The sequence below is a fragment of the Echeneis naucrates genome, chromosome 6, assembly GCF_900963305.1.
Source record: "Echeneis naucrates chromosome 6, fEcheNa1.1, whole genome shotgun sequence".
Taxonomy (NCBI): Eukaryota; Metazoa; Chordata; class Actinopteri; order Carangiformes; family Echeneidae; genus Echeneis; species Echeneis naucrates.
The window spans coordinates 22312457-22331036 of NC_042516.1; the positions used below are offsets into that span (position 1 = coordinate 22312457).

The following is an 18580-nucleotide window of genomic DNA, read 5'->3' on the forward strand; positions in this document are numbered from 1 at the left end:
TTATACTGATCAGACAATCAGTTGTGTCTGTAAAGAAAAGAAATTGTAGCTACTTGAGCCTTAAAAAACCAAAATAGTATATGACATTTTTTATCACGTTGTGGTGTATACACACACACACACACACACACACACACACACATAGATGACAGGTAAGCTAGTAATTAGTTGTTTCACCTTTGGAAGAGGTCGTATGGTAACTAATGAGGGCTGTTAATTAAATGGTGCGGTGTAATATGATGTGAAGTTTGAAAGGTGATTCATGGATAACGTCATGATTGGACAGATCGACATAAGAGCATGTTAATGAAAGCTTCTGTCAAATTCATTAATATTTACTCCGTAGTCACAGAAAATAAGTAAAAATTACAGCAGAGCGTTTTCTTGTTTTGTTGTACTTAATACCTGATGTGTAGTTCTCTGTTCACAGCCCTCGTTACCGCGACTTGACTTTTGTGATGTTTCTAGAAACCCATCAAAAACACTCCAGCTGCTCCAGATCCTCGTCTTTCATACATATTGCAGACTTGTTAGGAGTGAAATAAAATATTTCCTCCAGACGAGTCGCACTTTGCTTCCCTTGTCACTGAAATTTCGAAGAAAAGAGCTTCCGGCTGCAGGAAAATGACTCTGTGTTAAGCTGCAATATACTTCCAATGGACACAAGCCCTTTGGACAAATCTAACAAAATCTATGCTACCTTGAAAAACTATAATCATGCATTATTGAATTGGCAAGGATAGTGTGTAATAGAGAGATCCTAAACCCATTCCCCCTCCTGAATTATTAATTGAATTCAAATAACAGACAGAATAATTTTCTTAAAATATCTCAATCATTTTTCACAAAGGCTTAAAAAGGGGTAAAACAACAGAGATGCCCGTCAGCGTGTCCTGCATGTGTCGGAGAAAGCGGCTACATGTGAGTCGAGCCAACTACGTGGAAAGATGGAAATTTACACGAGGGAGACGCGCCGCCATTGTGGAGGAGGTCGAGGGCCGAGAACGACCCCAACGCTCTCTCTTTGTTGAAACGGGGAGTTCGGACATGATGACGTTACAGTCGTTCCGACGTGGCGGCAACAGCAACCGCGACACAAAAGGCTGCTTCTGTTCATTTAAAATCGCCGTCGCCTCCACCGTGCAACATGGTGGAGCAGTGAGCAGCAGGAGGATGGCGGACTAAGAACGCTGTAAAATATGATAATGAGTACAAATGGGATTATTAGGAGGCCGCATGTCATCAGTCTGACTGATCCACGACGTCAAACTAGCCAAGCAAATTCAATTAGGCCTGCAATTACTCCCTGGCGCTAGTGGAGACGTATTGGAGATGTTAAATATTGATGGAAACATAGATGCCACATTTGTTCTTCTCCAAAGGTGAACGCATCTCCTCGAGGTAATCACCAACGAAAGCCCGGCCATTTGTCACGCTGCGCTCCGGCCAAACGTTTTTAAACACGCCTCTATTTTCCCTGCCGTCCTCTCAATTTACATAGATTAATGTCTCAAAGCGTTAAACAAATAAAGTGGAGATTTTAACCACAAAGAACTCACACTGCTGACGTTTGAGCGGAAATTAAAATCGGTTTGGAAAGTTTGTCCCGCACACGCTTGTTCACTTCATCTTAAAGCAGCTCCACGTGGTCTACGTCTGCAGACCTGGTCTTCGACATGTAAAACAGAAACACCGCTTTGTCTCCACACCAAATCACTGCTCATCTTTTACTTTAACCAGGAAAAAAAAGCAAAAAGACACAAACCTGCTGTTAAACTTCTCCGGATGTTTCTCCCTCATGATGTGGAAGCGATGTGCGATGGAGGCGTCCTGAAAGAGAAAAATCAAACAACTTTTTTTAGGATCTCATCTCTTCTTCTCAAACTTAAAGCCAGATATCTGGACCAAGGTGCTTGGTTCAGATGTCTGTTCGTCCTGCAGCCAGCATGCATCCTTTTCCACAAACGTAAGGAAGTCATGGCTGTGTGATTTAAAACATATATAACAGGAACAATCCACCATTCCATTCTGCATATGACATGTATGAAATGAAGCAGTGTGCCCTGGGGGGGGGGACACCAGCGGGGCTGAACCCGGCGTGGAGCGATATCGACAGAAACTCTGATGAACAGCATGCCGTCTCCACGCCGGCTAATTAATTAAACACACATCATGAGTAATCACAGCTCCCAACTAACCTACAGGATGCCGCCGACACCCCCGTCAACCAAGTTGTTTTCTCTCTCTCTCTCTTTCATTCCCGACCTTTCTCTCACCCTTTCTGATCACCACCACACCCTGACCCCCCCCCGCTCTCTGTGACCTGGGGCAAAAAGAGAAGCCACGTCGGTGCTCTTGGTGTGAAGGCGATACAGTTGATGTTAGATATGTGAGTGTGGTGCGACTGATGGAGACGCTTCAAGTATATTAACACCATCTCAGCTTGGAAAGACTGTTATCGAGGACTCAAGCGAGAACTTATAGAATCAGAAGTATTTATAGTGAACTCCACACGATACAGTTTGCTAACAGGCGGAGAAATTCCTCTCAAATGAGACGGAGGATTATTCACGATGATTGAGTGTAAATTGGGCCTGGAGGTGGTCCGGCTCTGGGCTGCGGTTCGTCTTAATTCAGATTTGTCATAATTTGCGGTTTGTGGGTTAAGAGAAAATAAATAAATGTGAGGTTTTCTGTTTTTCCCCTGATGGAGGTGTTACAGCAGCTCTGCCCTGCGTTCAGATCATGTGTCGCTGTACCTGTTTGTGCTGTTAACATCATGATTGTGATCATTTATTTTTTTCCCAGATGCCGCTCTGCAGTTTAACACAGCTGCTCAGTTTCTGCAGTGTGAAAAAAATCTGAATTTGTGGAAAATTCGTGGTTGGGCAGATTTAATTGCAGTTTACTGAAGAGCGACCCGACACCAGGCTCATTTCAACCCTCCTTCATCCATCAGTTTCTGAAGCCTCCCGTTTGTAGACCAGAAGAAACCAGATCTGAGCCGAGCTGAGCTGGAGCTGACCTGCTCCTGATTGTGTAACCACGCCCCCTAATCCATCCTCTGCTTTACTCAGTTCATTTAACCCTTCATCCATCTTCTACTGATTATCCTGCTAGAGCCAATCCCAGCTCACGTTGGGCGAGGGGCGGGGTCACCCTGGACAGGTCACCAGTCCATCACAGAGACAGGCAGAGACCGACAACCACTCGGACCTTCGGACAATTTAGAGTCACCAATGTGGGAAGAAACCTACGCAGATACAGAAAGGCCCCGGGACGGGAACCAAACCTGTGACCTTCTTATTGTGGGCCAACAGCGCTAAACTCTCAGCCTGACAAACAGCAAAGTTGTGCGTCCCCAGAAGGAGTCAGAAAAAAAGTTGGTGTAAACTTTTCGTTCTTGTTCGTCTCCTCCCATCTGTTTTGACCCGCTCCATTTTTGAGTGGCGCTATTGAAACGGCACCTACGGGGGAAGACCCCCTGCTAGTGCTCTGGACAGAAATTTTAGGAGAAGCTGGAAGAGAAAAAAGAAAGAAAAAATCAATGGAGCTTCACTTGATGTCTCATCAAGACGCTGTAAGCAGAAGACCAAAAGAATCCTTTAAGATCCCCGCAGACTCGCCTCTCGCTTCCAACACGAGCCAGAAAGGTGAGATGATGGATATATCTAAGAGACTGTAACTTGATTTTCTTACAAAAAGGACAAGAGCTGCAAGCAAGAGAGCAAAAGCAAGGAAAGTTGTCTCCCCTTTGGTTTGGGGTCTATTATCTGAGCTCTGAACAAGTGCAGCTGTGGCTTTGCAACAGTAAACAGAAATTTCAAGGAACTTAAAGTGAATGCAGCATTTTGTTCTCCTACATTGATGCAGCGTTTTTTTGTAAAAAAACGTGATGAAAGCTTTCATTTATAAGAAAAATGAATAGCCTAAAACTGCTGTATAGCTGAAATCAATAAAAGAAATATATAATATATTCATGTATGATTGTTCAGCAAGAGGAGTGAGGGGATGGCTCTCTATCCTGATTAATGGTACAGTCTGTCAATCATACAGTAGCCACGCCCTCTAATCCATCGCCTGCTTCCTGGTCTGTTTTCCTCTAAATGACTTCATCATTTAAAAAAATGTATATGTTGATTTGAAGGCCTTAAACTAAAGACCGAGACCATAAACATTTACCGAGGTGAAAAGTGCGGTCATTTTCCTATAGACTTCAATACAATCTGACTTTAAGAGACTTTAGCACTGGCTTCACTTTACAGCCCCTTTATAGAATAATAATAATAATAATGATGATTGAAAACACAGCAGGAAATTAAATCAAAAAACGAAATAAACAAAACTTCATGTAAAAAAATTATTTTGTGATCAGCTCCGTGTTGGGAAACACAGAAGATGAGATTTAACGGCTCGCTGTGACATCACTGATGGGTGTGGCTACAGTTGTAAGCATCAGGCTGATTTTTAACCTGATCAGCTCATCCTCAGAAAGACGTTTTAGGATTTCCTGATTTTATCTATACGTGCAATCAAAACTTTTTTGTAGGGCTATTTTTTTTGGTTGTTTTTTTTTTTTTCCTCAGAGACACCCAGTTCTCCTCAATAAATAAAATAAACAAACTGACGATGAAGTCTTGTTGACAACATCTTAACTGAACTTGAGATTTTAGAGGTTGCCGTTCAAATAGAGCTCAAGAGAGTTCACTGTCATTAAATAAAGTCTGTAAAGTACAATGCTAGGCGTGTTAGGTTCAATGTTCATCCTTAACCTCGGAAACATCAAACCATCTATATGCAGTCGCTGTGTTGGATCTTTCAACAGAATGACATGTTCTTCAGCTGCAGAAGCTCAAACTTCCGTAGAATATTCCTCTTTGTGAAGTTTCCGAGGTTAAAATTTAATACAAAAAAAAAAAAGAAAAGAAAATATCAGTTTCAAAGTGAACACAGTCCTCAAATTCCTCAGGAAATATTTAAAGTCTTATCTTTATACATTTACTGCATGTCCTAGCTCTTTTTTTTTTTTTTTTTTGATTGTGTTTTAAAACCCGACTAATTCCGGACGGCGCAGTGACACCATCGCCACGTGACGAACAGATCTGCGTCTCGGAGGCCCGACCTCCTTGCGGCGGTGGGACGTCTTCAGCTCTCTCTCTCTCTCTCTCTCTCTCTCTCTCCCCCTAGCTGCCCTCAAATAATTACCAATGTAAAAATCTGGCACCCAAATTAATACAGGACATGTGTAATGTCCTCTCATAGCTCAAAGTTTAGTCCAATTATGAGTGGGCCCCAGCGGTTTGATGTGCCTTTCACGACGGGGGAGAGTAATGGCTTTGACAGGAGCGCCAGGGTCATTAGGGCGACTGACTTGCATTATGGTAGTGGAGCGTGCTCAGTGATTAGTTCTGTCTCTCACCCCTGGCCCTGATTGAGATCATTACACTTCACGTCACTTCCACATCCTCCCAAAGGGATGGCACCATTAATTCTCAGTCCAAATGGGCCGTGGCAGATGATGCTTAGGTTAGAAGAATTTACTTTTTTTTCCTTTGTGGGAAGAATTACCTGAGCTGTGGGATTAAAAATTTGTTAGAAAATGAAGTTCAGCTGAGTTGTGAGAAATAAATAGATGTTTGAAAATAACTTTTATCTTTAAAAGACTTGAGGTGGCGGCTGCTACTGCTGATCTTTTGATTTTGACGGCGTCATTACAGAAACAATCTTCTCTCCATCTGCATAATCTCTGAGGTAATTATTAGGTTGACTTGTCGTGTAATCTTTATTGTATTTTTTTTTTTTTATTCAACGGAAAGCAAAAAAAAAAAAAAAAAAAAAAAAATTGATGTGAATAAAAATATTATATCACACTCAAATCCATAGAGAGCTCAAAGTCGTCTTAATCCCCCCACGAACAACTTCATTTGTCATCATCACGCCTGCTGGTTACTAATCCCACTAACAGCACAAACAAAGGGGTTCAGTATGACTTCATGAAGCAGTCGGGCCAAAGATGTCTGCTTGTTTTCTTTATTCAACTTTACAGAAACGGGTCCCATTAAAGCGCCAAACATCACCGTTACCTCTGACGGAAACGTACGCCGAGCAACGCTTGAGCTGTAACATTTATTTTTGTCACACACCAGACTGGATTTTAAGCATCTTTGCATGCCCTCCTGATCTGCTTGACTCATTTATGAAACAAACATTGTGCTGTTTTGAATACAACTATAAACTTATCAGGAAAATGTTCACTGAAAAAAGGAGGAGCATTTTCCCATAGACTTCAATACAATCCGACATGTTTTCAGGTATCGAACCAGGAACCTCCAGCTCGAGGATGTTGTGTGTGTCTGGTGTCCGTCCATCCATCATCTGTGTGATAGTCTGTGCTGGAAACGTGACACATCTTAATTATTCTCACTCGCAGTTTTGTCTCAAAAGTTTTTAACTCGGGCGCAGAGTTCAACGAAAGGATTAGATAAATGTGTCTTTTTTATGACATTTACACTGAGAGATCGGACGGATTGCGGCTATTGTTACCCGTGACAATGTTAACAAGAGCTTTCCTCTAATGTCCTCTAACATCATCATCAGGGGCCCGCCGGGCTGGAGGTGTTATTCAACTAACATTTGGAAGGCCATGCATCACTTGCGTCGCCGCCGCAGTCTCACAACAAGCGAGTGGCTCCCTCCTCTGCCACCTGCAAATGTCAATTACCGTATTTCCCCCTGACATTTATCAGTAATGTCTAACATGAGCTACGTAAAATCAGTGTCATTATGGCGGAGATGGACGTGGGGCTCTGTGGGGGGGCGCGTAACACCATGCAGATACAAAACGAGGCTTGTTTATGCATCCGCTCATCTCGGCGTCCACTGCGGCGGCTTCCGGCTTCGTTCTGTGTGTGTTTGTGTTTGAGTTGCGTCGACAGCTCACGCACTTCGGCTCTTGGTGGTTAACATAAAGTATCAAGTATAGTTTTCATTTTATTAGTTTGTTGTTGAACTTCTTTGTGATCTTTATGTCAGAGGGGTTTTTTTTTTTTTTTCTTTCATCATATTGTACTCACTCATTAGTGACAACAGTTACTTGTTATTGTCACACATTATGAAAAAACATTCAGAAAACAATGTTGGGTGCAGGAACCAAACAGTTAGTTTTCACTTTTGTCACTAAAAAATTGAGACTCACACCGAGCTGTTTTTGTGCTCAGAGGTGTTTCGCTTTTGTTAGCCAACATACGACTGGCTGTCAGCTGCTGGTGTGGAGCTGCAGCAGGCAGCCAGCGGATATTTTACCAAACACAGAGAGACAAACAAACACTTTCTACGAGGCTTCCTTTGCACGTGTTGTGTTGTGTTTTGCTTCTGACTCTCTCTCTCTGCCTGTTAACCCGTCGCCCGCCTGACATCCCACTCACCACCCCAATGGAGAAGTAGTTGTTGATGATGCTGTACGGCACCGGGTCCCCTCGCTCGTCCTTGTCGGTGGCCGTGACGTCGATCTTCCAGCGATCCAGCATCACCTCCGAGCTGTTCTCCACGTCCCGCAGGATCTTCAGGATGCTCTCGCCCTCGTAGCCTCGAGAGGAAGAAACGCCAAAAGAGTTCATCACAGTTAAGAGACTTCCAGCTGACGTAATAATTACTGGGTCAGTATTGGATATTGAAAATATATAAGATGATTTTCTTTTCATATTTTATGTTAGTTTTGTTTTCATTCTTTAAGATTTGGATTCTTTCCAAATGCTCAAAAAAAAAAAGATGCATTAATCTTTAATGTTCCTGTTTTGAAAAAAAATGTGCTCATCTGTATGTTAAATATATTTACAGACTTTGGATGAAAATAAAAATAAACCTGCCTATCAAACTATGTGGATGACCCCAAACCCTAAAACCTCATTTTCTGAGCAACAATAAAATGATTAGTTGATAAATCCTTCGGTTCACAATGGACAAAATTAACATCCAGCACTGCTGGTCATTTTTTGCTTTTTCTATCAATTGCAACTGAAAATATTTGAGTTTTTCTTGTTTGTAAAAAAAAAGAAAGAAAGAAAGAAAGAAAAGAAGACCTCACTTTTCACGATTTTCCATTACTTTAAATACAATAATCAGATAATGCAGAAAACAATCACCATCATGGTTATTTAGTTACTTCCTGAGCTTTGTCTCCTTAAAACAATTTAAGAGATTCATGATAACATTATAGCATTATGAATGTTGTATCTATATATAACTCACAGTGTAATAAGGTAAATTGAGGCCATGCATTTCACTGTTATGTGTCTATTTTCTGTCGGTACCTCCTCCCCATCGCAGACATCTTGCCAGATCGTTGCCCGTGCCAAGAGGAAGTATGCACACGGGGGGGTTCCTGTCCAGGTTGGCCTTATCTGGAGCAGCAGGACGAATGTGAAACACGGCCAAAGCAAACAAAACAAACAAACAAACAAACAAACAAACAAACAAACAAAAAAAAGACGGAAGCGTTAAACCCATTTTTCAGCTGCGCTCGTATGACGACAAGTCAACAGGAACGACCAGTTGTACAGTCTATTTCAAGAGACACATTTTGCCCAACGGTTATTACCTCTCTTTGTTTTGATTGATAAAAAATTGAGGCAATTTTTGAGAACCCAAACAAGTAACACGTCCTCAAGCCCAAATAGAGGATGCCAGGTGATTTCCCCCCCCTCCAATGATGACTAATATGTTGTTTTCCAGCACACGTAATCATCCCATTTTACCACCCCTGAATACGCAGGCTCGGACGTAATGAAAGTGATTATATACAAACCATACAGTACGCTTTACCTTTTCAGACTCAACAACAAGAGTGCAGCTGCTTGAAAACTAATAAACACAAACGCAATCTTTACCAAAAAAAAAAAAAAAATGAAGTGTTTAAGTTGGAGTGAAGACAGTATGAGTACATGATCCATGGCTCCTGCCCCGAGCCCCCATAATGGAACAACACCAAATATTCTGAAATGTACAAAGTTTTGTGTACCGATGAAGTCCAGGATCCAGCCCACGGTGCCGTCCCCGCCGCAGGCCAGCACTCTGAAATCAGGGACGTCCCTGAAGAAGTTCAACCTGCAACACAAACACATGCAGAAATGTTCAAATGCGTCGCGCTGATAAAAGAACACGCTGCTTCACTGCAAAGCCCCCTTTAATCCCACAAAGTAACACATGTGGCATCGACAATTATTCATTCACGGAGCTAGCTTGCCTGGTGGAGGGTTAATTGGATCATGACAGGCAATGTTCAGTCCAACTTCTTCCGTTCCTTCAGAATAACAAAGCCCTAACTGAATGAGCCAGCCTCCGAGCCTCGTATGGCGGGTAAATGATTCGCTCAATTACTCTCCAACTGGGAGTACAAACCACATTAGACGCAAAACAGACAGCCGCAAACATGAAAGGCAACTTTGGGGATATTTAAATACCAAGAAACAAACACTTAATTTGCTGTAATCGCATTAGCCGGGCAGCTAATTGAGAGCAGTGCGTGCGGCTGCCTCGGCCTGCAGCGGCCGGCGGTGACCGTTCACCTCGGTAATGTGTGCTGCAGTGTGTACACTTCACCAAATATTAACAAGGTTACAGCAGGAGAGGTCATCTGGAATGTTCTCAGCTCTCAGGAGAAGCTCTGGGGGGGTTCGGCTCCAGGGTTAGGGTTAGGGGGGAGGCAGGCGATGCTCCGGGCCGCATGCGAATGAGGCGGACATGAGGTCAAGCTCCCAAAAAACTGCGTCGGCACAATCTGCATCGAGGTGGCAGCTCCTCATCCAGACAGCCCAAACCTTCTGGAAGTTTGTTGTTGTTTTGTTTTATTTTTGTATCCTGCGTGTGCTGCTCTGTATTCATTTTTTATAAAGGCCGAAAGATTGTGTTTTCACATCTAATCAGAGCCAAACAACGTGACAGCACGGCGGCGAGGCATTGCTGTGTATGTAAAGTGAAGGAACCCGATGCATGTAAACGATCCGTTCATTCTCTTAATCACGCAGCATGAACCGGAGCAAACCTGACGCCGCCCACACCTACAGTGCAGCGCCGCGGCGAGCTGCTCGTCTGTATGCGTGATCACATGTGCCATGGCGGGAGTTTCACCTCTCAGCACATGGAGCCGCCGCTGCTCGTCCGAGGCCGCAGCCTGAGACCGCCGTCTCCAGGATGTGTTAGATGTGAACTCACTCACTCATTTGTGTCTGAGGCTTTAATGCTGCAGGCCTCTCATGCATGTGATGCTGCTTATTAAAGACAGAAAACAGCAGTATGTCTGCAAAAAAGAAACCCGAACTGGGACTTTGCTTTCTTTTACTTTCTTGAATCAAAGAAAATTGATTTGAAATACAACTTGGGAATAAAATTAACTGGATCCAATCCATTTTTGGTGATAATTTTTCATCTTTGACACATAAAAATTTGATATATTTTTTATTTTTTATTTTTTAACTGTGGTAAAAAAAGTACATCAAAGAAAATGTGGCCGTTAACATCAGATTAATTTTCAGGAAAACCTAAATCTGCCAATTAAAGCTCTTCGAACTCCTGAGAGGCTAAATAGTTTTATTCCAGAATGTACTTTTCTCTGCTGATGTTATTTGTCACTAAGCAGCATGTAATTTGATATCCTGCATATATGTTTGTATTTAATTAAACAGCAAAAGTATTTCACTGCCTGTATTTATCAGACTTTAAACAATTACACTTAAAAATGCTTGAAAACGAGACAATTATCAAGCAATTTATCTAATCTGCCAAGTTGTTCATCCTCTTTATGTTAATGTTGTTTTGGTGTGAAATTCTGGAGTTCCTTTATATTAATTTTCTAGATGAAATAATCAGAAATTGCCTGAAATAGAAAGTAAATTCAAAACAAAATGTGGCTGCAAATAAAATCAAAGTCAGCTCCACTCATGTTGTTAAACGCATCAATAACACGATTCTGAACTTCAGCTGATGTACTTTTGGACAACTGGACAATCAGGATCTAATTCCAGCTAACGTTCTGACTTTTAATCTGGAGTTTTGTAAAAAGGGTGGCCAACATACCCCGGCATGGGCCCGTTTTTGGCCAGGTTGTACACTTGTCTCGGGTTCAGAAGGTACTGGAACTTTCTGTAGATCCTTCAGAGGTGAAAGAGAGCACATCAGAAAAACAGCGAGATAACAACAGCAGAAAGAGCTAACAGTATAAATATCTGACTCGGACATGAAACCTTCGCTGTCAGATTTTGGCCCCCCCAAAAAAAACCAGTGTCCAATCGGACTGTGACAATGTGGTGGACTGGGCAGCAGGGTGGGACATACCCCAAGTCCCCTTGAGGAGAAACCATTAGAAAGACTAATTCATTTTAATTTCAATTTCATTATATCAACTGGCTGAAGTCATATTTTGATCTCATAATTTAAACAAATGAGAGCCGGCGTAATAAGGAGTGAATGAATATGTTTCAGTAATAACCCAATTAGCCCTGGGTTAAAGAAGGGGGACCAGCCAGGGACGTGACAGCGAGGAGGGGGTGGGTGGTGGATGGGTCTGGGCGGGTGTCGAGGAGCTGTATGGGCTGACGGCAGAGGCGGCTGGTGTGTTAGGTAAATGTTATTGTGTTTTTATTTGACTAAGTAAGCCTAAAGCACTCGGCAGCCAGAGGCCACGCCGCCGCCGCCGCCACCGCCGCCGCCACCGCCTTCCCTCGGCTGCAGAAGAGCTTCTGAGGCCTCTTGTAGCGTGTTGAGACAGACTGTGTGCTTACCTCTCTCCCTGCTTCCCCCCGCTCTTCGGATTGACAAACACTAGCAGAGGATGAGTGCCCTCTATTGTTGTGATCTGAATGGGAAGATGTCAAAACAAACCGTTGGTGTTGGGAGACGGCAGGATGCTTCACAGGAATTCACTTTCAAGCCATATCCGTCAGACAGTACGAGCAGCACTTACAAGCAGTGCCAGTCATCTGGTGCACTTCACACTGCCGTTCTCCTGTTACCTGCCCCAGAGGTGAAGGGGCTCACCCGTCCTCTGAGCCCAGAAATACGCTGCTTAAGAGATGATTTCACAAAGCCGCCAACAGATAATCGAATTTCAGCTACGCAACCATTAAAAAAAAAAAAAATGTACACATTTGATTGTGAGGAAGAAAAAAGCTGCACGGCTGTGTTTGTTTGTCTGTTCGTCACATCTCAGACAGACAGAAGTCGCACAGGTTAGCAACGAAATGTAGGTCAAACTCAAACAAACAAATAATTCAACAACAACCAGAGCGTTCACAACAATGGAGGAAAATACTCTTTGATGTGTCACTAACTGATGAGCTGCAATATAATGAAAGCAATAAAATCCACAGTTAGCTTAGCTTAGCATTCCAGTGCGAGCTACCTCTTCAGTATTAAGTTGCATGCAAGCCCTGTAAGTTAAAGTTAGCCTAGCTTAGCATTCTTCACAGCCCAAAGAAAAAATTGTATGTTAGCAGTGTGAGGTAGAGCTATCTTATCCCGGCATAGCAATCCTAATGCCACAACAGCTGAACTTCAGAATAAAGTGTAAGTCTTGTAAGATACAGTTAGCTTAACTTAGCATTCAACCTGATGGCACATCATGAAACTATGCATCAAAAGTTAGTTATGTCTTCTGTGTGCGCGTTTTTGTTTTGTTTTTCTTGGTTGTTGTTTGCTATGCTTTGTTTTGTTTGATTTTGCAGCAAATAATCAAATGTCATTTTTGTCCAATTTTTGTCTGATAGAACGAGTTCACCAGAGTCTTCTAATATTTTCCATCATTCCTTCAACCTACAACTCATTCAGTCTTACTTTAAGAACAGGAAACAAATATGTAGTTTCATTTTTTTTTTCTTTTCTTTTAACAGCTCAACATCTGGGTAGTTTTTAGCTTAAATGGTGCCAAATTGGGAGTGAGTAGCACATTACTCTGGGACTAATTTCATTGGTGGATGAGTACACAAACAATACTTTTTTCAGGAATTAAAGTAATTGACGCTAATTTTGGCTTCAGTTTTCTCCCATAATTCGGCATGTTTTTGTAAAGATGTAACCACAGATGATGGTTGATAGAAGAAAAATGGAGGCCATTCTTCAGTATTTCAGTAACCAGACAGCCGGGGATCTACAGTACAGTAAAACAACCCATCCGTCTCCCAGCCAATCAATACTCTCAGCCTGCTAACTCACGATTCATAATTCAGTCCAAATCATTATTTGTCACTCTTCTCTAAATGGCAGGGTTTGTCTCCAGTGACATGACAAAGGGTTTTCCAGTTTCCCTGAGCTGCTGGTGACACCGTGGACAGACAGAGCCTGTGGCGCCGGAGGCCGGACTCCCAACACACCGCATAAACAAGCTCTAATCCGTTGGCGCCCTGTTTGAATTGCCCTTCCTGCAGTTAGTCTGCAACAACTCGCCCCGTGCTCTCCCTGACACAGATGAAGCGCTTAACTCCCCCTGTCTGCTATCCCAGCAGGCTGAGGGTGAATTAATGAGCTCCCTGTCCAGTCCAGAGTGATCCATTACTTCCTGTAATTATAAATAATAATCTTGATTATTACGCTGGTTAGCCAGCAAGAGGCATAGATGGATGTGCCCGGGATATGATTCATCATATTTCTCTCCCAGCCACACGTAGACGAGCAGTCGACGCAGACTGAGGCAGGTTTCCATTGCTGGCATGTTGGCTGACAAATATTACATCGGGCTCTGCTGCACGCCGCCGGTTACAGGCAGCAGTGCCTTGCAAAACTCCCATCATGCACCACAACATTTAGAGAATAGCACTCAGCTAATACACAAACAGGTTTGGTGCATGGATGCTTCCGCAAAACTTCTCTTTTTCTGTCCGAATCTTTATTTATCGTTATTTTAGAATTAAATTTTAAATTCGGTCCGACTCTTTGAATGCCAGAAGCCTTTCAGGTTTTGTAGCCCCTTTGTTCTCTCACCTGAGGACCAGATGTTTAAAAAGCTGACTGTATCGTTCACTTGAGTCATTTTATAACATCCAGTGAGGTGATGCTGCTGTATTTACATTTTGTTTTATTTCTATATGTGAACACTGGATTTTGTGTACGCTCACAAAACTTTTCTGCCTAAATTGAATTTGTGACTCATTTGACAGTAAATGTTTCTGCACTGAGAGATGCTGGCTCAGTAAAAGCTTAATGAAGTGTGTCTCTTTTATAAACTGATTTTGGATCAAATTAAAACAACTGAATCCAGTTTAGCAAATTCTGCCTCGTAAACGTAGTTAAAAAAAAAACATCATCACGTCCCGTTTCTGAGCTGTTAGAAATAGGAGCGGCTGATGGGTTACCTGCAGGCCTTGGCCGTCCACTGTGACCGAATTGGCTCTCTGCATCTTCCCCCGGCTCGACTGGCTGGACCGTGAGTCCTTCCTCAGTGTCGACTGCCTTTCCTGGGGTCGAAGGTCAAAACAGTCGTGTCGGTTGCAGAACCACAAATGGAGTTTCATTCCAAAGAAAGCACTTCGCAGATTATTGCTCTTCATTTCGAGTCGGCACCATATAAGTTACCGGTTTACTGATAAAATAATTTTCAGTTCATCAATAAATTAACATTGTGCTCATTACAGAAAATGTCATTCAATTTGATGAGAAAATTCAAGATTATAAAACTAACTAACTAGAAAATAACTGAAGAAAGCTTCTCTTTCTGGAGCCAGTGTTTTATTTCTAAAGTCCTGCCTACAAGTGGCCTTTTTTCTTTGCCACGCCTGACCAACTTTCACCACAGAAGTTTGAAAGATTACCAGAACAATGGGGCAGATTGAGTTGGGGGGCAGGATGTGATCCTTCAGGGGTCCGCAGTCACACTCAGGTTTCATGTGGGAGGCACACTTGTTATGGAGCTGGAGGAAGGTGGCAGCCGTTATTAACAGCCAAACTCGCGTTAACCACATGTACATGTTGGAAGTGCACATTTTCAGGATTACGTGCTCGGGATTTATCTGCATTGCACGTGTCGCCGTCTCTGTTTTATTTTCTATTAACTTCCAAATACAAAAACAACTGTTCGCTGTCTGTAAATTGGCGGGACAACTTGTGAGGTATCAGAGGTGCCAAAACGAAAACCCTAAACAAGGAGAAGCAGTGGGAATATAATGAGGAGGTGGCTGTCTCTCCTCGGGTGGCGGCTTACCGTGATTTGACACCACACACAGTGGAGCCCAGTGAGGCCTTGGTAACACTTAATGGTTTTGTGACACTTGTCACACTTGGTGGGGCAGTTGCCTTCCACCCAGAAATGATGCATTACCTGCGGAGAGAGGCAGAGGTGGTGTACAGGGAGGGAGAGAAGTGAGAAAAGAAACACGGTGCAGAAAAACAAGGTACAATACATACAGAGACACAGGTGACACAACAATTAAAGACAGCAAGAGAGGGCGAGAAAACAAGAGGAAGAGAAGAAAGAGACCAAAGAAGATGATGTCTGTGTCTTTAAACCGGGCTGATCCTGGTAATTAGAAATGCTTAGCAGCAGATTGGGTTGTTTTAATTCCATTAGAAGAAGAGAAACTCTCCTCCTAAGCTCCGTGGAGCATCGCTGATCCAAGCGTGCCAACTGGTAAACACTTCAATTGGACGCACCTCCGTGTTTTTCTTGGACTTGACATAGGTTTTGATGCACGACAGCGGAGCGCGAGCCACGCAGCGCTCGTGGACTGTGTACTTGCAGACTGGGAAAAGGGAAACACAGAGGAAAGAGGAAAATAATCAGACTTTTCATACGATTATAAGTGGCGTACCCAAGGGTTTGCGTAATGTGTTTGTGAAAGCTGCACTGAAGGTGCTTGTTGCCAATGTTTTTGTGAAAAGCAGCTTCTGTATTAGGTGTAGAGCCGGGTGTTCTATGGGAAAAAGGGAAAGTGGTAATTGGGACAGAAACCACACACACACAAAATAAAGGTTTTTTTTTTTGGTTTTTTTTGCTCCATTTCACTTTGGCCATTCACATTTCTGAAAACTGCATTGACTCCTGAATTACACGTCTATTTTAGGTGTCAGGTGAGCCACAAGTCTCCGGTGTTTTTATTTGAATTTGATCACACACACACAAACATCCATCACACCCTCGCTGTGGCGCACAAACAGACAACGCTTCCACGGTACGTTGTGTTACATTATCGTGTCTTTCGGCACAAATCAATGTATCTGTGGAACACTTAACAAGCCGGAGAATGACTCACATGAGCAGCAGAGTCCCTGCTTCCCAAGTCCAATTAGCATGTTGAGACACAGGTTACAGTAGGCCGGCTTGTTGAAATGCTTCAGCCTCCACACGTGTTGGCCGTCGTCTTTTACATTCTGCAGACAGAGAATCAGATGAACTGACTGAATCAATACTGAGGACCTGATTGGCTGATCATAAGCGATTCATTCATTATTTATCTTGTTGGAGTCCAACACGTTGTTTTTAATTTGACTTTTTAAACTTCCCCATGCGGCAAAGACACAGGACAGGTCTCTGCTTCTTCATTTAGCAGTAATATTCATTCATAAAAAATGACATTTGGAGGAAATTCTTGTTGAACTTTGGTCCAATGCCTCCACCTAGTGGGTAAATAATAAACCGTAGCTAGAAACAAAGATGGTTTGGGGGTCAGAGGTCAGCAGGAGAGCTCCGGATGCTCTCTGGAAATCCACTGAAGAACATAATTCACAACGTCATTCATGAAAGCCATAACAGGTTTAATAACGAAGTGCTGTGGTGAGACTTCTGGCTTTTGGCTGGTGGAATAAAAGCAGCATTGTTTTGAATAGCAGCGACATGATTTTCAGTATTTCACGGTAAATATCACGGACATGTTTCATTTATTCTGAGAGGTTCATCCAAACTGAGAAAACAACAGGAGCTGATATCTTTGGTTCCCTGAGGATGAATCCTACCGTCTTTGGTGATACCGTGGTGAGAATTTATCACCATCACAAGGTTCACATTTGTGTTTTTGAGTCTTAATAATGGATTCAGGGGAGCACAGCCTGGATTTTACTCCAAACAAACATGTTCCCTTCAGGCTGAACTGAAAAAACTGCAGTGATTGGAGCTCCGTTGTCACAAACCAGAAGGTGTGATTTGATTGTGTTGTGAGTTTTGCACCACAGTTGGCTATTTGGTTGTATTGTTGTGCTGGTGGTTGTTTTTTGCAGCAAACTTGTGAAAGTTCTTCTCTGTTTTGTGTGCTTGCATGTGTGTTGGGGAAATGTGTTTAGCATTTAGCTCAGGTCAGAACTCGGCTAACAACCTTCAATCCATTGTTGTGTTTCACTGTCCTCCATCTTGTGTTGCTGCCTCTGCACACACTCGGACCTGGTCTCCCTGCGGACTCACCGTCTCCAGGCCCAGCAGGACCAGCAGTGGGATGGTGGTCATCCCCCCCTGGATCCACTCCTCCAGGGACACGGTGCCATCGCGATCATAGTCGATCTCCTGCATCATTTCCTGGAGGATCTATTAACCAAAAAAACACACACACACACACAAAAAAACAAAAACAAAAAGTTCAGGAGCTTTTCAGTCTTTAGATTTTTTTTTATTTTTTTTACCAAAATAAATAAATAAACTAATAAATAAAGAATCTGAAATGAAAATAAAGGAATTACTTTCGCAAAATCTTTTTCCAATTTCAACAACAAAACTTTGGTCGGTTCAAAGGAGGCCCAAATACAACTAAATATATTAATGTGTGAATAATAATCCAAAATTTGAAATAAATACATTTGTACATCTAAATAAAGATATGAATTAATAAAAACATGTATTTTTAAAAATCTTTTTTCAATCATAGATGACAATAAATAAAGGAATGCATTAATAAACGTGTTGATGAAAAAATAAAGAAAACTGTTTCCTTGACTATGAATTTATGAAATAATTCCGAATATTAATATATTTTCTGGGCTGTTTTATGCTAAATGTACATCCACCCAGCTCTCCGTCTGGTTTGTCTTCAGAATATATTCAGTTCAGACTCACAGTCCTCTGGATTTTCTCAGTTTGTAAGGTCTGGTTCTTACTGGTTTCAGCTCCGTCACGTCCCACTCCAGGTATTCGGCCACGTGCATCATCTGGGAGATAATGTGCTCCAGCTCCTGCAGTGAGACCGCAGACAGTCATTACACAGGCAGGAAAACACTGTATTTACCTTGCCTTTGTGCTGCAGCCTTCCAAGTGGATGCCACTAATTGTCTCTGCTGTGAATAGACGGATTAAAAGCGCGTAATAGCAGGTTGGCTAATGTCGTTCTCCTGCACAGAAGTGTTGCACGGAGGAAAACAAAAGCAGTGTGGGAAGATCTCTGAAGCTGATGGTTTAATTACAGTGGTTTTTTTTTTCCTTCGGCGGGGGGCTGACATTATTATCAAGTGGCAGACTAAATCACTATCAGGCACTCTAGGTTTGTGCTGAGTATCAGTGGGAGTGTAAGTCCTCATATTTTTTTAAAACATCGCTTGCCAAATTTTAGTCACGCTGAATTCATTTCTCTGCCGTTTTTGTGAGCAGTCCGTCTTCTCTTTATGACTCCGCCTCTGTCAG

The 18580-nt window shown here is 42.6% G+C and overlaps 1 protein-coding gene across 6 annotated transcripts in view; it reads right to left on the bottom strand.

The window, feature by feature from the left end:
• Positions 1–18580, bottom strand: part of dgkb (diacylglycerol kinase, beta) — a 50864-nt gene that overhangs the window by 18880 nt on the left and 13404 nt on the right. For 2 of the 6 annotated variants that reach the window (XM_029504253.1, XM_029504252.1), the window contains 13 exons: positions 18061–18135; positions 17375–17494; positions 16233–16350; positions 15634–15722; positions 15185–15301; positions 14796–14894; positions 14340–14441; positions 11775–11848; positions 11071–11145; positions 9017–9102; positions 8310–8399; positions 7425–7585; positions 1766–1830 (listed from right to left, as the gene is read on the bottom strand). In XM_029504253.1, coding sequence (XP_029360113.1) covers positions 1766–1830; positions 7425–7585; positions 8310–8399; positions 9017–9102; positions 11071–11145; positions 11775–11848; positions 14340–14441; positions 14796–14894; positions 15185–15301; positions 15634–15722; positions 16233–16350; positions 17375–17494; positions 18061–18135 — 1271 coding nt within the window. Of the gene's footprint in view, positions 1–1765; positions 1831–7424; positions 7586–8309; positions 8400–9016; positions 9103–11070; positions 11146–11774; positions 11849–14339; positions 14442–14759; positions 14895–15184; positions 15302–15633; positions 15723–16232; positions 16351–17374; positions 17495–18060; positions 18136–18580 lie in introns of all 6 variants that reach the window. The other 4 variants (XM_029504251.1, XM_029504250.1, XM_029504249.1 and 1 more) reach the window with 2 other exon arrangements.